The sequence below is a fragment of the Marmota monax genome, unplaced genomic scaffold (genome assembly GCF_021218885.2).
Source record: "Marmota monax isolate L192 unplaced genomic scaffold, Marmota_monax_Labrador192_F-V1.1 WCK01_AAM20220418_F8-fsc00001, whole genome shotgun sequence".
In the NCBI taxonomy this organism is placed as follows: domain Eukaryota; kingdom Metazoa; phylum Chordata; class Mammalia; order Rodentia; family Sciuridae; genus Marmota; species Marmota monax.
This window is the reverse complement of record NW_026693777.1, coordinates 21,747,191-21,764,790: the sequence shown is the minus strand read 5'-3', so window position 1 is coordinate 21,764,790 and position 17,600 is coordinate 21,747,191. Positions and strand designations below refer to the sequence as shown.

Below are 17,600 nucleotides of genomic sequence, written 5' to 3'. Positions count from 1 at the left end.
GTTCTGGTTGTAATTCTATAAGCTGGTTCCTGGCTTGGTTTTTACAAGATATCATAGACTTTGAAAAAAAATTAAAAACATAAAAAAGCAGAAGGAAGAAACTCAATTACTCTTGTAAAATAAAGGTAAAATACTGATTGCTTTTAATACAGTATTTATATTGATATAATACACTGCCAAATTCCTCTTTGTCTTGTTCCTCTTTGTCACTTGCAGGTATAATACACTGCCAATTAATTAACTTCTTTGCCAGGAGTGGTGGCACATGCTTGTAATCTCAGCAACTTGGGAGGCTGAGGCAGGAGGATTGCAAGTTCAAGGCCAGCCTCAGCAATTTAGTGAGGCCCTTAAGCAACTCTGTAGGACTTTATGTCTTAAAATATACAAAGGGCTCCGGATATGGCTCAGTGATAAAGCACACAGGTTCGATCCCCAGTACAAAAAAAAAAAAAAATCTCCTATTGACAGACATTCTCTTGTTGAACTCTGTTTTTTTTTTTTTTTTTTTTTAATGGAATTTTGTGTTTATTTTGTTTTAGTGGTGCTCTCAAACATGGTACTCTCATATGGTAGGCCAGTGCTCTACCACTGAGCTACTCCCTAGCCCCTGAACTTTGGTTTTTATAGATGAATTTGAAAATCTTTTCAACCAATCATCATTCTAGAAAATGGTACACAAAGTGCAAAGTACTTACAGTTACCCTCTCTAAACCCCTATCCACAGCACTTAAGTCAGAAACTACAGTTCTTAAAGCAAGCAGGAGACATGGAAGAAGTAGGGTAACAAGGACTTTTTAACCCATTTCTGCTTGGAGCTTTTCTCTGCTCTGACATAAGACAAAGCTTCTGCTTTTTGTCTTATTCAATATCTGCTAGTCTTAGATCACCCCTCAGCCAAAGTGCTTTTTGCTTCAGAAGTTCTCAATGTGCCTTGGCATTTAATAAGCCCCAGTTATAAGATGCATATGAAAGTAATCTATTGCATCTTTTTAAAACCTTTATTGAATATTCATTTTATTCATGACCATTAAACAAAGCCCCTTCATAAATGATGACTATTTAAAGGTATAATTATTACTTTTATAAAGTTTATTACTCCTTTCAAAAAAAAAAAAAACTTGCCCAATATATTCTTTTAGTCTTAGTTGCTAAGGAATAGAGAACCAGTTAAAATACTAATTTTAATACAGTATTTATGTGTGTGTGTGTGTGTGTGTACCTTTCTATCAGTGTATCTAACCATACCCTCTATACACACACACACACACTCATGTATAATTTTATATAGACAAAATAATTTCACTTCCATGGGACATTCTCCACTTATCAAATCTTGGGCTTGGGATGGGCATGTTGTAATCCCAGATATTTGGGTGGCTAAGGCAGGAGCATTACAAGTTGGAGGGTAGCCTGGACAACTTAATGAGCCCCTGTCTCAAAATAAAAAAGTGCTGGGGTGGTAGAGCACCCCTGAATTCAATCCCCAGTATCACAAAAATATTAAAAAATTAAAATTTTTTTTAAAATCTGGGGCTTGGCAAAAGACCTAAGAAGAGCATACTACAGGGACACAGCCACATCAATGTTTATAGCAGCACAATTCACAATAGCTAGAATGTGACCAACCTAGATGCCCTTCAATAGATGAATGGATTAAAAAAATGTGGCATTTATACACAATGGAATTTTACTCAGCTCTAAAAAATAATAAAATCATGGCATTTGCAGGCAAATGGATGGCATTAGAGCAGATTATGCTAAGTGAAGTTAGCCAATCCCTAAAAAACAAATGCCGAATGTCTTCTCTGATATAAGGGGAGGTGACTCAAAATAGGATAGGGAGGAAGAGCATGAGAAGAAGACTACCACTAAATAGGGAAGAGAGGTGGGAGGGAAAAAGAGGGAGAAGGGGAGTTGCACAGAAGATGGAAGGAGAACCTCATTGTTATGCAGAATACATATATGATGTTGTAATGAGAAAAAGAAAAAAAAAGAAGTGTGTTACATTAGATTGGATAGAGAGAAAGGATGGGAGAGGAGGGGAGGAGTAGGGAGGATAGGAAGGGCAGCAGAATAGAATAGACAATGATTGATGTATGTACATTCCATGTATGTATTATATATCAAAATGCATTCTACTGTCATGTATGACTAAAAAAAATAAATAAATAAAAAATTTTTTAAAAATCTGGGGCTTGGAATTAACATGTTCCTAAACCAATAAACTTCAAATTATTTGCATATCAATATATGTATATTAAAAAATATGACCCTTTTAGTGACACTGACCTGGAATGTGACCATGTCCCTGTGAGGAGTCCTCATGTATGTCATGGTTTCTCTTTTCTTTCTTGTGTATTAGCTCCCAGTTGAGGATAAAATCAGGATCATTGCGCAGAAGATCTATGGGGCCGATGACATTGAATTACTCCCTGAAGCTCAGCAGAAAGCTGAAGTCTACACAAAGCAGGTAGATGTTGGGCTAGTTTGTTTTTTCCTCCCTTTGCAAAGCAGGCCTTGGAGTCAGAATCCCTGAGTTCTCCCAGCCCTGCCAGTCACCCACCGCTTCACTTCTTTGAATAGCAGCCTTATCACCTCTGAAATCCTGGGTTTGGATAGGTGATTCCATCCAGGGTCTTCCTTTACCCATATGTCGTATGTGAATGTATAGAAAAGCCCTGAGGATATGAGGAATGTCATAACTGAAATATCAAGAACCTTTTCCCGGCTTTATCCTCATGCTCTATTAAGCAGGAGGATAGAGAAATAGAGATAAACATGAAGGTCATCAGCTATTTCAAATAAATTAAAGAAGCTTGTAACCAGAATGCCCTGATATCCTTTTTTGTACTTGTCAACTTTTCATTTGTCCTATTCTTGTTCTCTTTCCCCCCAGGGCTTTGGGAATCTACCCATCTGCATGGCCAAAACACACTTGTCCTTGTCTCATAACCCAGAGCAAAAAGGCGTGCCCACAGGCTTTGTTCTGCCCATTCGTGACATCCGTGCCAGTGTCGGGGCTGGTTTTCTTTACCCTTTAGTAGGAACGGTAAGTGAGGCCACAAGAGAGGAGCCTACTTATGTGTGCTTCTCATCCTAAATGTATTGTTAAGTTGACAATAAAATGCCAAGTTAACAGAGTTCACTGCTGAGAAGAAAGTTGGAGTTAGGCCTATTATGATTAATCCTCATGCTATGGACCATATTGATGTTAGTTCAAATGTGATACTGTGACTACTACTGCATAAAAAATTCAGGGGTAACTTGCCCGTGATTGAGTCCAGCATAGACCGATTGATAGGTTGGGTCAGTGGTAATATATAGGCAGCTCTTCATAGCCATGAGTTCTGTATCTGTAGATTCAATCATCTGTGGATCAAAAGTATTTCTAAAAAATTATCTGTACTGAACGTACACAAACTTTTTAATATATATAATTATATAGCATTTACATTGCATTATAAGTAATCTAGAGATAATTTAAAGTATAGGAGAGGATGTGCATAGGTTATATGCAACTATTACATCATCTTAAATAAGGGACTTCAGCATCTACAGATTTTAGAAATCATGGGGATCCAGGAACCAACCCCTGATGTTACTGAGGGACAATTATAATCATAATTAGTGTTTATTTGGCACCTTATACTAGATAACTCAGTCCTCCCAGCAGTCCTAGGAGTAAGGACTAAGGTTCTATATGTCCAGGGTTTTACTGACAGGTTTAGAGTTTATGCCTAAAATTCAGGGAGGTCATCATCTTTGAGTAAGGAATTCCTTCATAAAATACAACTGAATCATACATAGACAAAAAGCAAATTTGCTTACTTACAGGTTTTATGCACATAATAGGAAGGTAGAGAGATGATTAAGGACATAATCGTAGTTTAGACAAATATTGTCCTAACGTTAACATAGATTTGCGCCTAAGATTCCTCTTAGGTCTGCCTGCTATCCTGAATTTACAAATTGTACTTACATGCAAAACAGAATTGAAATATTCAACTAGACTAGTACAATAAAAAAAAATGCCCCAGGCACATTGCTGCACCCCTGTTATCTCAGCATCTCGGGAGGCTGAGGCAGGAGGATCCAGAGTTCAAAGCCAGCCTCAGCAATTTAGCGAGGTGCTAAGCAACTTAGTGAGACCCTGTCTCTAAATAAAATACAAAATAGGGCTGGGGATGTGGCTCAGTGCCCCTGAATTCAATCCCCAGTACCAAAAAAAGAAAAAGAAAAGAAATGCATGGATGTACTTTTAAAGCTATGCCATTCTTTCAGTACAGTAAGAAAGTGATAGGGGGTGACATTATGTATCCTTTTGAAAGTGCATGATGTCAGAGCTGAATTCAGTTCTTACTTCTGCTGACTTTGGTCTCAGGCAAGGTATGAGAGGTGTGAGCTTATTGACCCTAGCTCACAGCGTGGGCCAACGTCACCATGGAACAATGGCATCAGCACAGGTGCCAGCACACTATTGCCTCCTTGGCCACTCCAGAGAATAAGAGGCTTAGTCTTGTGATGTAATGCTCATCAGTTTGGGGCCTGTAGAAATTTTCTTTTGATAGGAATGTTAAACCAGCACCTGCAGAAATGTATGCTGTTCTTTTGGAGAAATTGTCAGCACTTATCAGCACAAGAGCAGTAGCTGCACTCTGCCTGGTTACTTTCCATGTCCGTATGAAGAAGGGTAATCAAAGAGATGAAAGCAGAGTTGGATGTGGTCAGGCCAGTGCACATCTGCCTGCTCAGACAGCCAGCCTGCCCAGTACAAGACTTTCTCATGGAGAATAAAACTTGGCTTCAGGGGCCTTCAGCTTTAACTTTGACCAAGACTTGCACACATAATCAAATGACTTAAACACTCTTAATAATTCTGTTCTTAATACCTCTTGGTTGCTGTGGGGCCTCAGCAGTGCTCAGAGGATTTATTTATGTATCACTTCAAAGTGTGGTGACTTCTTTTCAGAATTTTATATCTAGGTTTATATATATGTATACACATCATTTTATTTTTTTCTGATTATTAATAACCAATATTTAAGGAAAAAATCATCTTTGGGAAGGAGTAAAAACTCTGAAAATCTTACTGCTGTTTGGGGAACCATTTTTAGAGCTTTCTGCTGACAGGCACATGCACATCTACCCCAGTGGGCACATGTCTCTTGTCTTCATAATATGCAGTCTGCTATATTTTTCTGCTAGGTCTAAAAACTAGTCCTTTTCTTTTCCATAGTTGTCCTTATCTCTTGCAGAACCCAGGAATAGAAACCAGTTATCAGATCCCTATAGCGTGTATTGTTTGGTGCTCACATGTCAAAATTTAGTTTTATTGAGTATTAATGTTTTGTTTTACAGAAGATGACTCATCCTACTTAACAGTGTTTTTATACTTAAATTTTAGAAATTCAGCCTCAGTTGTTTTCCTGTCTGGTTCTGATTTGGAACTTGTGTGTGTTCATTATACAGGGTATGGTTACACATAAAAATATACCAAGTTCACACTTACAATCCATGTGAATTTGCATCTAAGCAGGTATTTATTAAAGTCAAGACTTTAGAAAAGAAGCAAGAATAAACATATAAGCACTATAAGTTTAAGAGTAATGATTGTACTGGACATAGTAGTGCACTCCTGTAATCCTAGCTACTCAGGAGACTGAGGCAGGAGGATTGCAAGTTTGGAGCCAGCCTCAGCAACTTATCAAGGCCTTAAGCAATTTAGTGAAACCCAGTCTCAAAATTTAAAAAAGGGGGCTGGGTATATGGCTCAGTGGTAAAGTGCCCCAGGTTCAATCCCTGGTACTCTGCACACCCCCCCCCCAAAAAAAAAAAATCACATTAAGTTCATTTTTCATGCTGTTTTACATCCTAGATGAGTACAATGCCTGGGCTCCCTACCCGGCCCTGTTTTTATGACATTGACTTGGATCCTGAAACCGAACAGGTGAATGGACTCTTTTAAACAGGTAAGTTGTTACTGGATAGAGTTTCATTTTTCTTTCCCTCTGTACTATATTTAGTATTACAGAAATCAACAATTGTAAAAATTCAAATTTTAATGCTTTCAAAACATTTCTTTTTGGACTTCACTGAAGGGAGGAGATAAAGAATGAGAGTTAGCAATAGCCAGTGAATGAGATATTTGTATTTCAACACATCTTTAGGAAAAGAGCAGGCTTGTCCTGGGTTGGCTGTGCAGGGGAGAGTGTTGCTGTAATGAACTATGGAGGGCCAGCAGAGAAGGTTAGGCTTGAGCTAAAAGTTGATGGCATGTTGGAGGCCAGACCAGCTAGAGATCTGTATCAACAAGTTTGAACAGACAGAAGGCAGGAGTTGAGTAAATGTCCCAGAAAGCAGAATAAAGAAGAAAATGGGGCTGGGGTTGTGGCTCAGTGGTAGAGCACTTGCTTAGCATGCGTGAAGCACTGGGTTCGATCCCCGGCACCACATAAAAATAAACAAATAAAATTAAGGTATTGTATCTATATGCAACTAAAAAAATATTTTAAAAATAAAAGAAGAAGAAGAAAACAGGACCAGTCCAGGAGTTCTTGGGTTCTTAGGTGAATCACAATGAGTGAGCTATCCCTAGGCACATCCAATTGAAATTTCGAAAACATCTAACAAGAAAATCCTAAACAGTCTTTTCCAAATAAGGAAAAAACAAAACAAAACCTGATTTGCCTGTGAAAAAATGAGAATTACACTGAACACCTGTCTTATCATCAATAAGAGGATTTTTAACAATGGCAACGCAATATCTTCCAAGTTCAGGGAAAGATAACTTTCCCTCTATGTTAACCCATCCAAATCTGTCCAGATGTTTTCAGATATGCACAGATTTGCCACTTCCACATCTCCTCTTAGGAAATTATTTAGCAATGTACCCTGTAAAAATGAGGAAATAAACTAAGAAAAGAGGAAGATGAGTTTTAGGAAATTGAGTCCTGATTTTGACAGTAACAGGTGTACTGACGACTATGTAAATGATCTCGAGTTACAAATCCAAACTGGAACCAGAGGAGGGATGGCTTGAGAAAGGATGGAAAGAGCTAGAAAAGACAAGGGCATCAAAGGGCAGAATAAAAGCTCTTATATCATTTGAGAAAGTAAAGGTCCAGATGGAAGCACAATGTAACCATTTAAGTCATGGTGAGGATGCTAAGAAGAGAGACTTTGAGCTCAATGCCAGGGAAACTGTGTTCTTTGAGAGGGCATGTGAACTACTGGAAATGCGGTCCTGGCTTACTGCTTGGTGTGTTCCTGAGCAGTATTAACATAACCTTCATGTAAATGCCATGCATTATTCTCCAACCTATTATGGGCAGACCCTAGAAGACTATTGGTGGGAGAGCATATAAATGTCAACAGCTTTAGCAATATGAGTGGGGAATAATGCAGTGTGGAAGGAAAGAAGAAACATTTTGGTGCAAAGAGAAAACATTTATTTGTTTTTCTTTCTAGATCATCCTTCTCCAAGAAGCCACTTTGAAAGTTTGGCCCACTGTGGTGGGAAGTTGAGAGAAGTCAACCGCTGCCTGGAGGGTCTTCTGAAATGAATAATGGGAGTTTGCCTACAAGCCTTTTTTTCAGCCTTAATTCTCATGATTATGTACAAATTAACATAGCTCATGTACCTATTTACTTTAATGAAGTTCTACAGAATAAAAAGAAAATAATTTTGCTATCTTGGTGTTAAAATGTAAATCATAGCACTGATAGACTGTGCTGCAGTATCACTGCCATCCTATCTGAACCCATCTGTTGGGCAGCCCCTTGGGGCTGAAGAAGCAAATTGCAGTATGTACTTTGTGATCAGTTGTGTTTAAAGCGGGGAATATGTGCATGCTTGTGTATCTCTGCAAGGACACATGATTCAGGAGACCTAAGAAGGTCAGAGTGGAAGTAGGGTATGGAGGAAGATTTGCCTTTTTATCTAATACCTTTCTATTATTGTTCATTTCCCACCCCCATCCCAGGGAAGTATTGCGTATATAGGTTTTCGCCCTGAGTTTCCTTGGAATTCCCATTTCTATCATAGCATTAGCACCATTAAGTCCTTAGGAAGGATAGTCATAGCACTAGACATAGGTTAACCCTTTTTACTCTTGCTGGTTCAGCAGTTGTTTATTGAGTTGCTACTAAATGCCTGGGCTTTTCTATAGAATTTCATTTTTCCTAGAATATTCTAACTTTTCTTGTGAGAGACCTGTCATCGCAAAGTAAGAGCTAACCTTTGCTTAAAAATGTGTAAATATTAACTATAATAGAATAGATCTCGGGCTGGGGATGTGGCTTAAGCGGTAGCGCGCTCGCCTGGCATGCGTGCGGCCCGGGTTCGATCCTCAGCACCACATACAAACAAAGATGTTGTGTCTGCCGAAAACTAAAAAAAAAGATTAAAATTCTCTCTCTCTCTCCCTCCCTCTCTCACTCTCTCTTTAAAAAAAAAAAAAAAAAAAAAGAATAGATCTCTAAATTAAGTTTGTATCCCCATTTTACAGAAAGGCAAACTGCAAGATTGCACTGCCAGGGCCTGCACCATGAACTTGTAAGTTGTTTTGTTTCCAGATTTTCTCTACCATCAGTCTGTCTCTCCAAGCTCTATCTAGAAGGCAACTCCTGCCAGGTTGTGAGAGGTGGTAAGCTGTGCCCTTTTCATATCCCTCCAGAAGGAAGGAATGATAAGGGTAGAAGAAGCTAAGAGAGGAAATAGAGGTTAGAAGGCTGCTGAGCAGTCCTGATGGCATGGGTTTTGTGGAATTGCTTTTTCAGTTTTTGATAAAGAAGATGTGTCACACGTACCAGCTTACAGATGCTGTTTCCACAATGAAAGAAGGCACAAGCAGCCAAATAACAGCAGGTCAAGTGAAGACTTGTATTAAAGACCATAGAAGCATTGGTGCGTGGAGTGCTTATGTGTGTCACCAGAGAAGGCCCAGTGTTTTCACCTTAGGGTTGGGAATTACTTTTGATCACTGCTTCCCAGTGTCTGGTCTTACTGTTCTCTGGGCTGTGACTGTGTTCCTTCCCCATATTAGTCATCTTACTGCTAGGCTGCTGCTGTGAGTTGAAAATGTATAGACACTTAATTCAAGAAAGTCAGCAACATTTATGTGCTGCCAATTAAAGAAGATTCCAGAAGAACTGCTGTTGGGTTTCTGGTGGCTCTCTGCAACTTTCATGCTGCCCCCAGGCAGATCAACCATCAGCAAATTGGAACCACAGTTTCACTTCATGGTGTGCTAGGGAAAGGGGCTGAAGGACTTCTCAGAAGATCTCTGAAATGTTAAGACTCTTGAAGGGCTTACCCACTTCCACAGCTCAGGCCTGGACTGTGGGTGGGTAGTGACCAGAGTTGGAGAAATGGTATGATGGTATGATTCAGATAAATGTGTAAACTATTTTATTGTCACACTGTATCTGGTGATATTACATGATAAACTGTAAGTAGGGTAATTTGTCATCAAATTGGAGAGACATTTATAGCCCATTTCCTATTACATAATGCAAAGCTGCTAATAGAGTAGTAGACAATGATATGGGTAATAATTTCAACAGTCTTAACTGTCACTTAAGTGCATTCAGGGATGACAGGTTTCTTTCATGTATGAGGTACTGGATACATTTTTTAAAAATAGATCTGGCATCGGGTTCTAGTCAAATCCTAAAGAAAAACCACAGTGCAGTATTTTATTTATAGTACTATACTCAGTGTGAATGACTATGTGTGGTAGAAGTCAGGGACAAGTTATTTGTAATGTACCTCAAAGAAATCTCTTAATTTGTCCTTCAAATACAAGATAAATTTACCTCTGACCTCAAACTGCTTTTCAGCTCCCTTTTACTTTTTTTTTTTTTTTAAGCAAGTAGAATAAGATCTACGAGTCATTAAGGTGGACTTTATATCATTCAACATGAATCTTTCTTCATTCCCCAGTGCTCTCTACTAAGACAGCTATTCTGCCCTGTCCTCATCTAGGTAAACCATCCTTATTTGTTGCCTAAAACTGCTGCAAATTCTCAGGTCCACTAGATTTGAAGAATCTTGGAGTTTGAGTATGAGTAACAGTACCTCAGTTGCTTATAAATGGCATGGATTTCTTTTTGCTCTTATTTATTTATTTGTGCAGAACTGGGGTTTGAGCCCAGGGCACTTTGCCACTGAACTACATCCCCAGTCTTTTTATTTTTATTTTGAGTCAGGATCTCAGTATGTTTCTGAGATTAGTCTCAACCTCCCAAGTCACTAGGATTATAGGTGTGGACCACTAAGTTCAGTTTTTTTTTTGCCTTGTTTAAGCTTCAAAACTGGCAGAAGCGGGGTTAGCAGCCCATAAGGAGATATCAAAGCCATTTTCACACACCTATGATTGTTGGATAAACAGTGCTAAACTGAATTTCTTAATTCAGATGCTTATAGATGTTTATGGGTTTCCTGCTTTACAGCTCTTATCTGCAAATGTAAGATCCTGACAACTTCAATTCAGCTTTGTTGGATTATTTGTTTGTTTGTTTTTTGCGGGGGCGGGGGGGGGGGGCGGGTACTAGGGATTGAACCCAGAGGTACTCAACCATTGAGCCACATCCCCAGCCCTTTTTTTATATTGCAATTAGAGACAGGTTCTTGCAGAGTTGCTAAGTGCCTCATTAAGTTGCTGAGACTGGCTTTGAACTTGCAATCTTTCTGCCTTAGTCCCCTGAGCCACTGGGATTACAGGCATGGACTGCTGTGCCCAGCTTCAGTTTGTTTTTGTGCAGTTTGTTACTTAATAAGTCTTGGTGGAATGATCTTACAAAGTGGGGTTGGGGATTTAGAGCACTTGTCTAGCACACGCTAGGCCCTGGGTTTGGTCCTCAGCCCTGGGGGAAAAAAAGGATTAAAAAAAATCTTACAAAGGTAAAATGTGTTCCTGGGAAAACATTAAAAAATGGACACACACACACACACTGTCCAAGATGATGGTCCCATTGAAGAAAGAAGTGCTGCTGTTTTTCAGGAGTTCTTCCTTCCACCATCTGGAAGTTCTGCTGGAAAGGTTCAGGGAGGAGGCTGGACCTCACAGCTGGAGCTCCCAGGAGTGCTCCCAAAGCAAGTCATCCTAAGCTTTCATTGGGTGTTACATTCATGCTTTGTGTTTACAAATAAATACTTGTGCAGCTTTTAACCACGACTAGAACCATGTTTAGGTAAAGGTTCAGAAAATTCATGAAAATAACATAGGCCATCAGGCAGGAAGGTAGAAAATGCCTGAACCCTTTGACAGACTGGAATAGTAAGAAACGTCCTCTCTTCCACTCCTGCTTAATTAAGAGAGACAAAGTTAATCACATAATGAATGTGATTAACAGTAACATAAGCAACTTAAAGCTATTTCAACTTATTTTAGGAAATATATGTAAGTTATTAAAAGTGGTGGGACTTGGAGCTGAGGTTGTGGCTCTGGGTAGAGTGCTTGCCTAGCATATGTGAGACCCTGGGTTTGATCCTCAGTACCACATATAAATAAATAAATTAAATAAAGGTATTGTGTCCACTACAACTTAAAAATATTTATTAAAAAAAAAAGAAGTGGTGGGACTGCGATCTGTGCCCTTCTCACCTTGTTGGCTTAGATGTTGCTATGCATCATCATTTCCACCTCCTTCTACTGGGAGTCAGGTCTGAGAGCCTGTTTGGCAAGAACCATGACAACTTTATATTCAAAGCCACTGCTGGGAAAGTTTGGTTCTTTTTGTTTGGATTTATATGTAATTTTCTTTCCAACTGACACTTCACTACTCTATGCAGTTTGAATCCTGCTTTTAAAATTAGACGTCTGCCTTGTCTTTAAATATTCGTGGAGGTAATTTAATGGGAGTGCCTATAATTTAAAAAAGGATTTTGCTACTTTGAAAAATGCGGGGTTCTCTTCTTTGGTCACCTCCCCCATCTTCCCACTCTCGGTGGTACCTCTGCCCTTGCCCTGATTTGAGACTGCAGGGAGAATTCGCATCCCCGGCTGTGATCCAGAAGGGAGCTCTCCAGCGGGCTGCAAACTATTCACAGGTGGATCCCCCATTCCCAGTGCCCCCGCCCCTAGGGTTGCCCCGCCTCGCCTCCGGCCCCGCCCCGCCGCTCCTCGCGCATTGGTGAGGCCGGCTGTCAATCTCCAAGCTGCTGGGGAAGGGGCGCAGCCTGGCTGCAGTCCCTCTGCAGAGGGCTGTTTGCTCAGGGTGCGAGGTGGCTCCCAGGCTGTCTGGGCGCAGTGCTGCGTAAGATTGCCGACCTCAGCAGTGGAGTTCACGCCAGCGCTAACGGTAAGTGAAGGCAGGTTAGAAGGCTGCGGAGGCGGTGGGTCGGAGAAGTGTCAGGTCCGCTCACCTCCTGCGCGGCAGAGTGGGTGGGAGGTGCCCCCACTACAAGGGGGATCCGGGTCCTCCGAGATGGCCAGGAGTGAGAACCTAGAAGGTCATTAGTCCGCAGGCGTCTCCCACCTACTCACTTGGCTTTACCGCTAGTACCAGAAGCATGGGTTACGGTATTTTTTCCCTCTCCTTTACCCTGTTTTGGAAAATGTGACTTGAGATTCCTGACCATTATAATTTTACAGATAGCTTGAAGCTTGGTTATCTGTTCCACGCCCCCGACATTTTCCTTTTTGAGTACTTTATCCTGCGCGCTCCATATCCTGCCATAAAGGGTATCAAGCCAGAGAGATTCCTTCCTCCAGAAGGAAGCTTCGTGGTCCATATCTGGTGCTCGGGAAAGATGCTTTGCTTTCCTTTCCTCAGGTAGTGGTTGCTCTTTGCTGCAAGGGATAGAGGGGAGGTGGTTTTTCTGTGGCATTAGACATAAGATTCGGTGAACAACGGGGGCTTTAAGGTTTCCTGAGTCAGTGAAGCTACCCTTGCAGGTTAAGGACGAGTCATTAGCAATCTAACATTCTTCTAAGTTTTAATGTCTACAGACTGCCTCCCGCCCTCCCCCACCACCATTTCTGTTAGGCTTCTGTTTGGGTGTTTGTTTCTACAGCATGATATACATTCAAGTGAGCTTTACAAGCAGTTGTCTTAGGGCAATTCAGGTTAGTTTCTAATGATACATTCTTTAAAATAATCTATTTTCAATATTTCTATTAGTAATACATCCTCTGCTTACTAAAAATGCTTAAGCTCTGAAAATGCACAAGAGATGAGAAGACTTGAGTTACAATCAGCTGAGGTTCTGGTGCTGAAAAGATACTGTAAAATGTTCATATTTTCTGCCATCGTTCTAGAATGACTTTGTCTTAGAAGCATGAAGTATGCCATACTGAACCTAAAAATATATTTCCTTAGATCATAAACTGATTTTCCAGAATTCCAGTTCACAAAACCAAGGGCTACCCAAATGAAACTTCATTTAGGATTTACATAAAAAACAGTTATGAGAAAAGAATTCACTTGCCTATTTTAGGATACCAACTAAAATTTATAGGATTTTTTGTTAGGTAATCACCTCATATCTGCATTCTTTGATGCTATCATACTACTCTGTGGATTAATTTTAAATACTCCTTCATATTTTTGTTTAGCCTATCAATTTGCCAATTGCATGGCTTATCAATTTATATTTGGCTTTTAAATTGGTTCCAGAACCAAAAAATAAAAAGACTTTCAAAAGCTTGGTTTTAAAATAGTAAGAACTCAGTCTAGGTTCAATTATGAGTTGATGGGCTGCATTATGGTTAATTAAATGACCATTAAACAATTTTTTAAAATTTGACTAATGGATTTATTGCAGATAAGAAAAAAAAATTGTTTTCTGATGAAACTCTTAAAGCCCAGTTTCAGAGCATAGGTTTTAGAAACAGGCAGTGCTGGGCTGAATGTGAGCCTGTTACCTAACTTTGTAATCTTAGGAAAGCTGTTTCATCTGTAGACAGAGATACTACCACCCACTCATTTGGTAATATCCTGGTTCAGGTTAGAGATGTATGTAAAAGTGCTCAGCATGGACTAATACACAAGAGTTGCTGAACATATGTCAGCTATTATCATTAACTTGTACCAACCTCCAACTATGTGCATACCACAGTGGAAAAAGTATGAACAGCAAACACTTAAGTGAAACACCAAAGTTATAGAACTAATTTGAGAGTGGAGATTGACAGTGATGTTAAATTTTCCTAAGAGTATGTATGAAAACTAGAACCTTCTTGATAGAACATACATTTTTAGAACAGAAACCTTATGGTACTATGGAAAGAACTCTAGAGTCAAAATCTTCTAACTATGGCTATGACCTTATCTGCCTGTTTAGCTTTCTATAAGCCAAGTGCCCCCTCTGGAGCTCAATTTTGTCATCTGGCTAGACTTGAATGACCTCAAGTAATCTCTGATGTCCTTTGCAGCTTCAAAATTCTTTATATTAGATTATTTGTCATCCTGCCCTTCACTGTTTTTTGTTGTTTGTAGTTGTTGTTTGCTAAACTTACAATTTACGGTCATTAATAATTCATGAAGACAAGCCCAACTAAAGAATTGACAATATCAGACTTGCAGAGTAATCCAAAATGAAATTTTCACAAAAAGAAAATATATATTCATATCAAAATATTTTTGATAGGGTAAAAGTAGACCCCAATTTCTACTCTTTAGTCATTTAGGAAGTTACTATATGGAAAACATGCCCAGTAGAATCTACATTCAACTGAAATAATGTTCACAGAAAATAATATTCTCATGGTCAAATAAAATACCATTTTTTTTATTCTCATCAGGTTGGTCTTGAAATAGAAGACCTTTCATGAAGAAATTGCAACCAATAGAGAAATGAGGCATCTGTATAGTAGAGAAAGCCCTAAAACAACCGTATAAGTAGGATGAAAGGAATGAATATACCTGGGAGAGATTTTACTCAGTGTGAATATTTTTATCCACCGGTTTGCCCTAAAAGGCTGCCTAAGGAAGAAATAATATAGTTTTCTAGAGAATGAAAGAGTGTGGTATAAATATGGAGACCACAGTTTCTGAAATTCAAGTAGAAAATAAGGATGAAATGAAATTAGCAGAAGTCAGTCCTCAGAATGAAAGACATGAGGAAAAAACATCCGTGCTTTGCTTCAAGAGAAGAAAGAAAGCAGTCAAGGCAGTGAAGCCCAAAGCTGTCTCTGAGGCTGCCAATGTGGCAAGGGAGTGTCCAGTAGAAGCAAGAGCTTCTGATCAGCCACAGCACCCAGGGGGCACCTGGGCCTCAATCAAACGTCTAGTAACACACAGGAAAAGGTCAGATTCTTCAAAGCAGCAAAAGTCATTTAAGGCTGAAGTGCAACCTGAAATAAAGGATGAGGATGCTGATCTTCCTAAGAAAAAGGTAAAATCCAGAATTAAGATTCCCTGCATAAAATTCTCAAAAGGTGCACAAAGAAGTAATCATTCCAGAATTACAGAAGACTCAGACTGCACCATCAAAGTCCAAAAAGAGGCTGAAGGGTTGGATATACAAACTCAGACCCAATTAAATGACCAGGCAACAAAGGCTAAGTCAGCCCAGGACCTAAGTGAAGGCGTCCTGCACAAAGATGGTGATGAGTTCTGTGAATCAAATGTGAACAGCAGCATAACATCTGGAGAGAATGTGATTTCAGTAGAACTTGAATTAGATAATGGGCATTCTGCTATTCAAACAGGAACTCTAATCCTTGAAAAGGAAATTGAAATGATTGAAGAAAAACAAAGTGTTCAACCCCAGCAAGCAAGCCCGCTTGCAAGTTCAGAAACAGACAACCAGCAACTAGTGGCTTCTGATGTTCCTCCATCACCTGCAATCCCAGATCAGAAAACTGTGGAAGAATCCAATAACAGTGTCCTAGAAAGTAGACCATACTGTGAAGACTATGAAAGTAGAGAGATGGCAGCTGAAGAGAATAAGCCAAAAGATACTGAATTGAGCCAGGAATCAGATCTGAAAGAAAATGGGATCAATGCAGAGAAACCCAAATCAGAAGAAAGCAAAAGAATGGAGCCAATTGCTATTATTATTACAGACACTGAAATCAGTGAATTTGATGTTAAGAAATCTAAAAATGTCCCTAAGCAATTCTTAATTTCAATAGAAAATGAGCAAGTAGGGGTTTTTGCTAATGATAGTGGTTTTGAGGGTAGAACTCCAGAACAATATGAAACACTCTTAATAGAAACAGCTTCTTCTCTTGTCAGGAATGCTATCCAGTTGTCTATAGAACAGCTGATTAATGAAATGGCCTCCGATGATAATAAGATAAACACTCTCCTACAGTGACTTAATTTCCAGGTCAAGGAAGAAAAGCTAAACCATTTACACATTTGTGGCATTTCTTATTCAGATACAAATAAGATTTATCACTTGTGGAATTAAAGGTAAAAATCCCAGCCTACAAGTGCTAAAGAGTAAATCAAGTTCATAAAACTCTACCACTGAAATGCAGTCACTTCTGGATTGAAGGAAGTCAGCACAGATTGCAACACAAAGTGACATACAGGGAGTACTAAAATGGCATATGGAGATTGTTTGGGGAAGGAAATATTTATTGAGCACTGCAGTATGCCATAAGCTCTTTACTGTTCTCTGATGTCACAAAGTCTGATTTCTTTTTAATAGTTTAATGCTGTGTAACATCGCATTCAGTTTTCAAAAACTTTTTTTACACTGCACTTTTATGTTGTTTAAAATGGTGAATAAGGTGAGTTATTTTTGTGAATGTGTATTTTATAGTTATTATATTCCTCAGCAGTAGTATTACCTCAAAAAATATATTGCATTTCTAATTTCAGCAGAGACTATGCATAATATGCATACTGGAATTAAACATAAGTGGTTTTCTCATTTTGCTCAAGTCCCTTACAAAAGCCATTGATGAGATCCTTCAAATAGGCAAATAGTGTGGAAACAAGGGATACAGTTTCCCTTTCCACCTTGCTTTAGCCCCAGCAGATCTGTATATATCCATTTTTATACCAGCTGATACTGGCTGGTCTGCTGAAAAGTGTAAAACAAAACAATGAAAACAAAATGAGGGGAATATTACTTTTCATCCAGGAGAAGTAACAAATGATCACAGCACAGAGTTCTTCTTGAAGAATTTCTTCTTTAAAGACCCTATTTACCAACCTCTCCTCAAGGAGGGGAGAGGTCCGATGGTAAAGATCCTAGGAAATCATAATATTCTAGTGAAAATGTTGTTTATTCTTGGCCAAGAATGAGCCATGTATAAAATTATTTATAAGGTACATATTTTCAGTGTGTCTATGTGTTAAGAGAAACCAGTAAAAAGTATTTTACATGGATATTGAAAATTAACTTTTTCATCACAATTTCCAGTCCAGCTAATATTTTACAAAAACGAGAAGGGCTTCATTTGCATTTTATTCAGTTATTTAAAGAGAAGCATTCAATCACATTAATGATTGCCATGTTTTTTGGATAAAATTCTATCTTCTATGTTTTCTTGTATGAAATGGCCACGATACCCTAACATACTTCCTTGCCTCACAGGTTAAGGTTCATATTGTATAGTCTCCCATTTTCTTGTATGAAATGGCCACGATACCCTAACATACTTCCTTGCCTCACAGGTTAAGGTTCATATTGTATA

The 17,600-nt window shown here is 39.1% G+C and overlaps 3 protein-coding genes across 7 annotated transcripts in view; 2 read left to right on the top strand and 1 right to left on the bottom strand.

Moving 5' to 3' along the window:
- Mthfd1 (methylenetetrahydrofolate dehydrogenase, cyclohydrolase and formyltetrahydrofolate synthetase 1) overlaps nt 1-7,690 on the top strand; it is a 67,692-nt gene extending 60,002 nt beyond the window's left edge. For both annotated transcript variants that reach the window (XM_046461233.2, XM_046461232.2), the window contains 4 exons: nt 2,363-2,470; nt 2,897-3,049; nt 5,876-5,969; nt 7,468-7,690. In XM_046461233.2, the coding sequence (XP_046317189.1) occupies nt 2,363-2,470; nt 2,897-3,049; nt 5,876-5,965 (351 nt within the window). In that variant the 3' untranslated portion in view covers nt 5,966-5,969; nt 7,468-7,690. The remainder of the gene's footprint in view (nt 1-2,362; nt 2,471-2,896; nt 3,050-5,875; nt 5,970-7,467) is intronic.
- Nucleotides 3,049-17,600, bottom strand: part of Zbtb25 (zinc finger and BTB domain containing 25) — a 46,457-nt gene continuing 31,905 nt past the window's right edge. For 2 of the 4 annotated variants that reach the window (XM_046461241.2, XM_046461237.2), the window contains exon 5: nt 3,049-3,369. The gene's annotated coding sequence lies outside the window, so the exon portion shown is untranslated. Of the gene's footprint in view, nt 3,370-12,286; nt 12,795-17,600 lie in introns of those variants that run through there. The other 2 variants (XM_046461242.2, XM_046461239.2) reach the window with 1 other exon arrangement.
- Nucleotides 12,166-17,528, top strand: Akap5 (A-kinase anchoring protein 5). Its single transcript, XM_046461244.2, has 2 exons — nt 12,166-12,303; nt 14,748-17,528. Exon 2 carries the CDS (start codon nt 14,960-14,962, stop codon nt 16,265-16,267), a length of 1,308 nt encoding a protein of 435 aa, XP_046317200.1. The 5' UTR covers nt 12,166-12,303; nt 14,748-14,959; the 3' UTR covers nt 16,268-17,528.

Bases quoted from the DNA above. Each gene is read 5' to 3' on its own strand.
- Akap5 (XM_046461244.2), top strand. From the start codon at position 14,960: ATGAAAGAGTGTGGTATAAATATGGAGACCACAGTTTCTGAAATTCAA.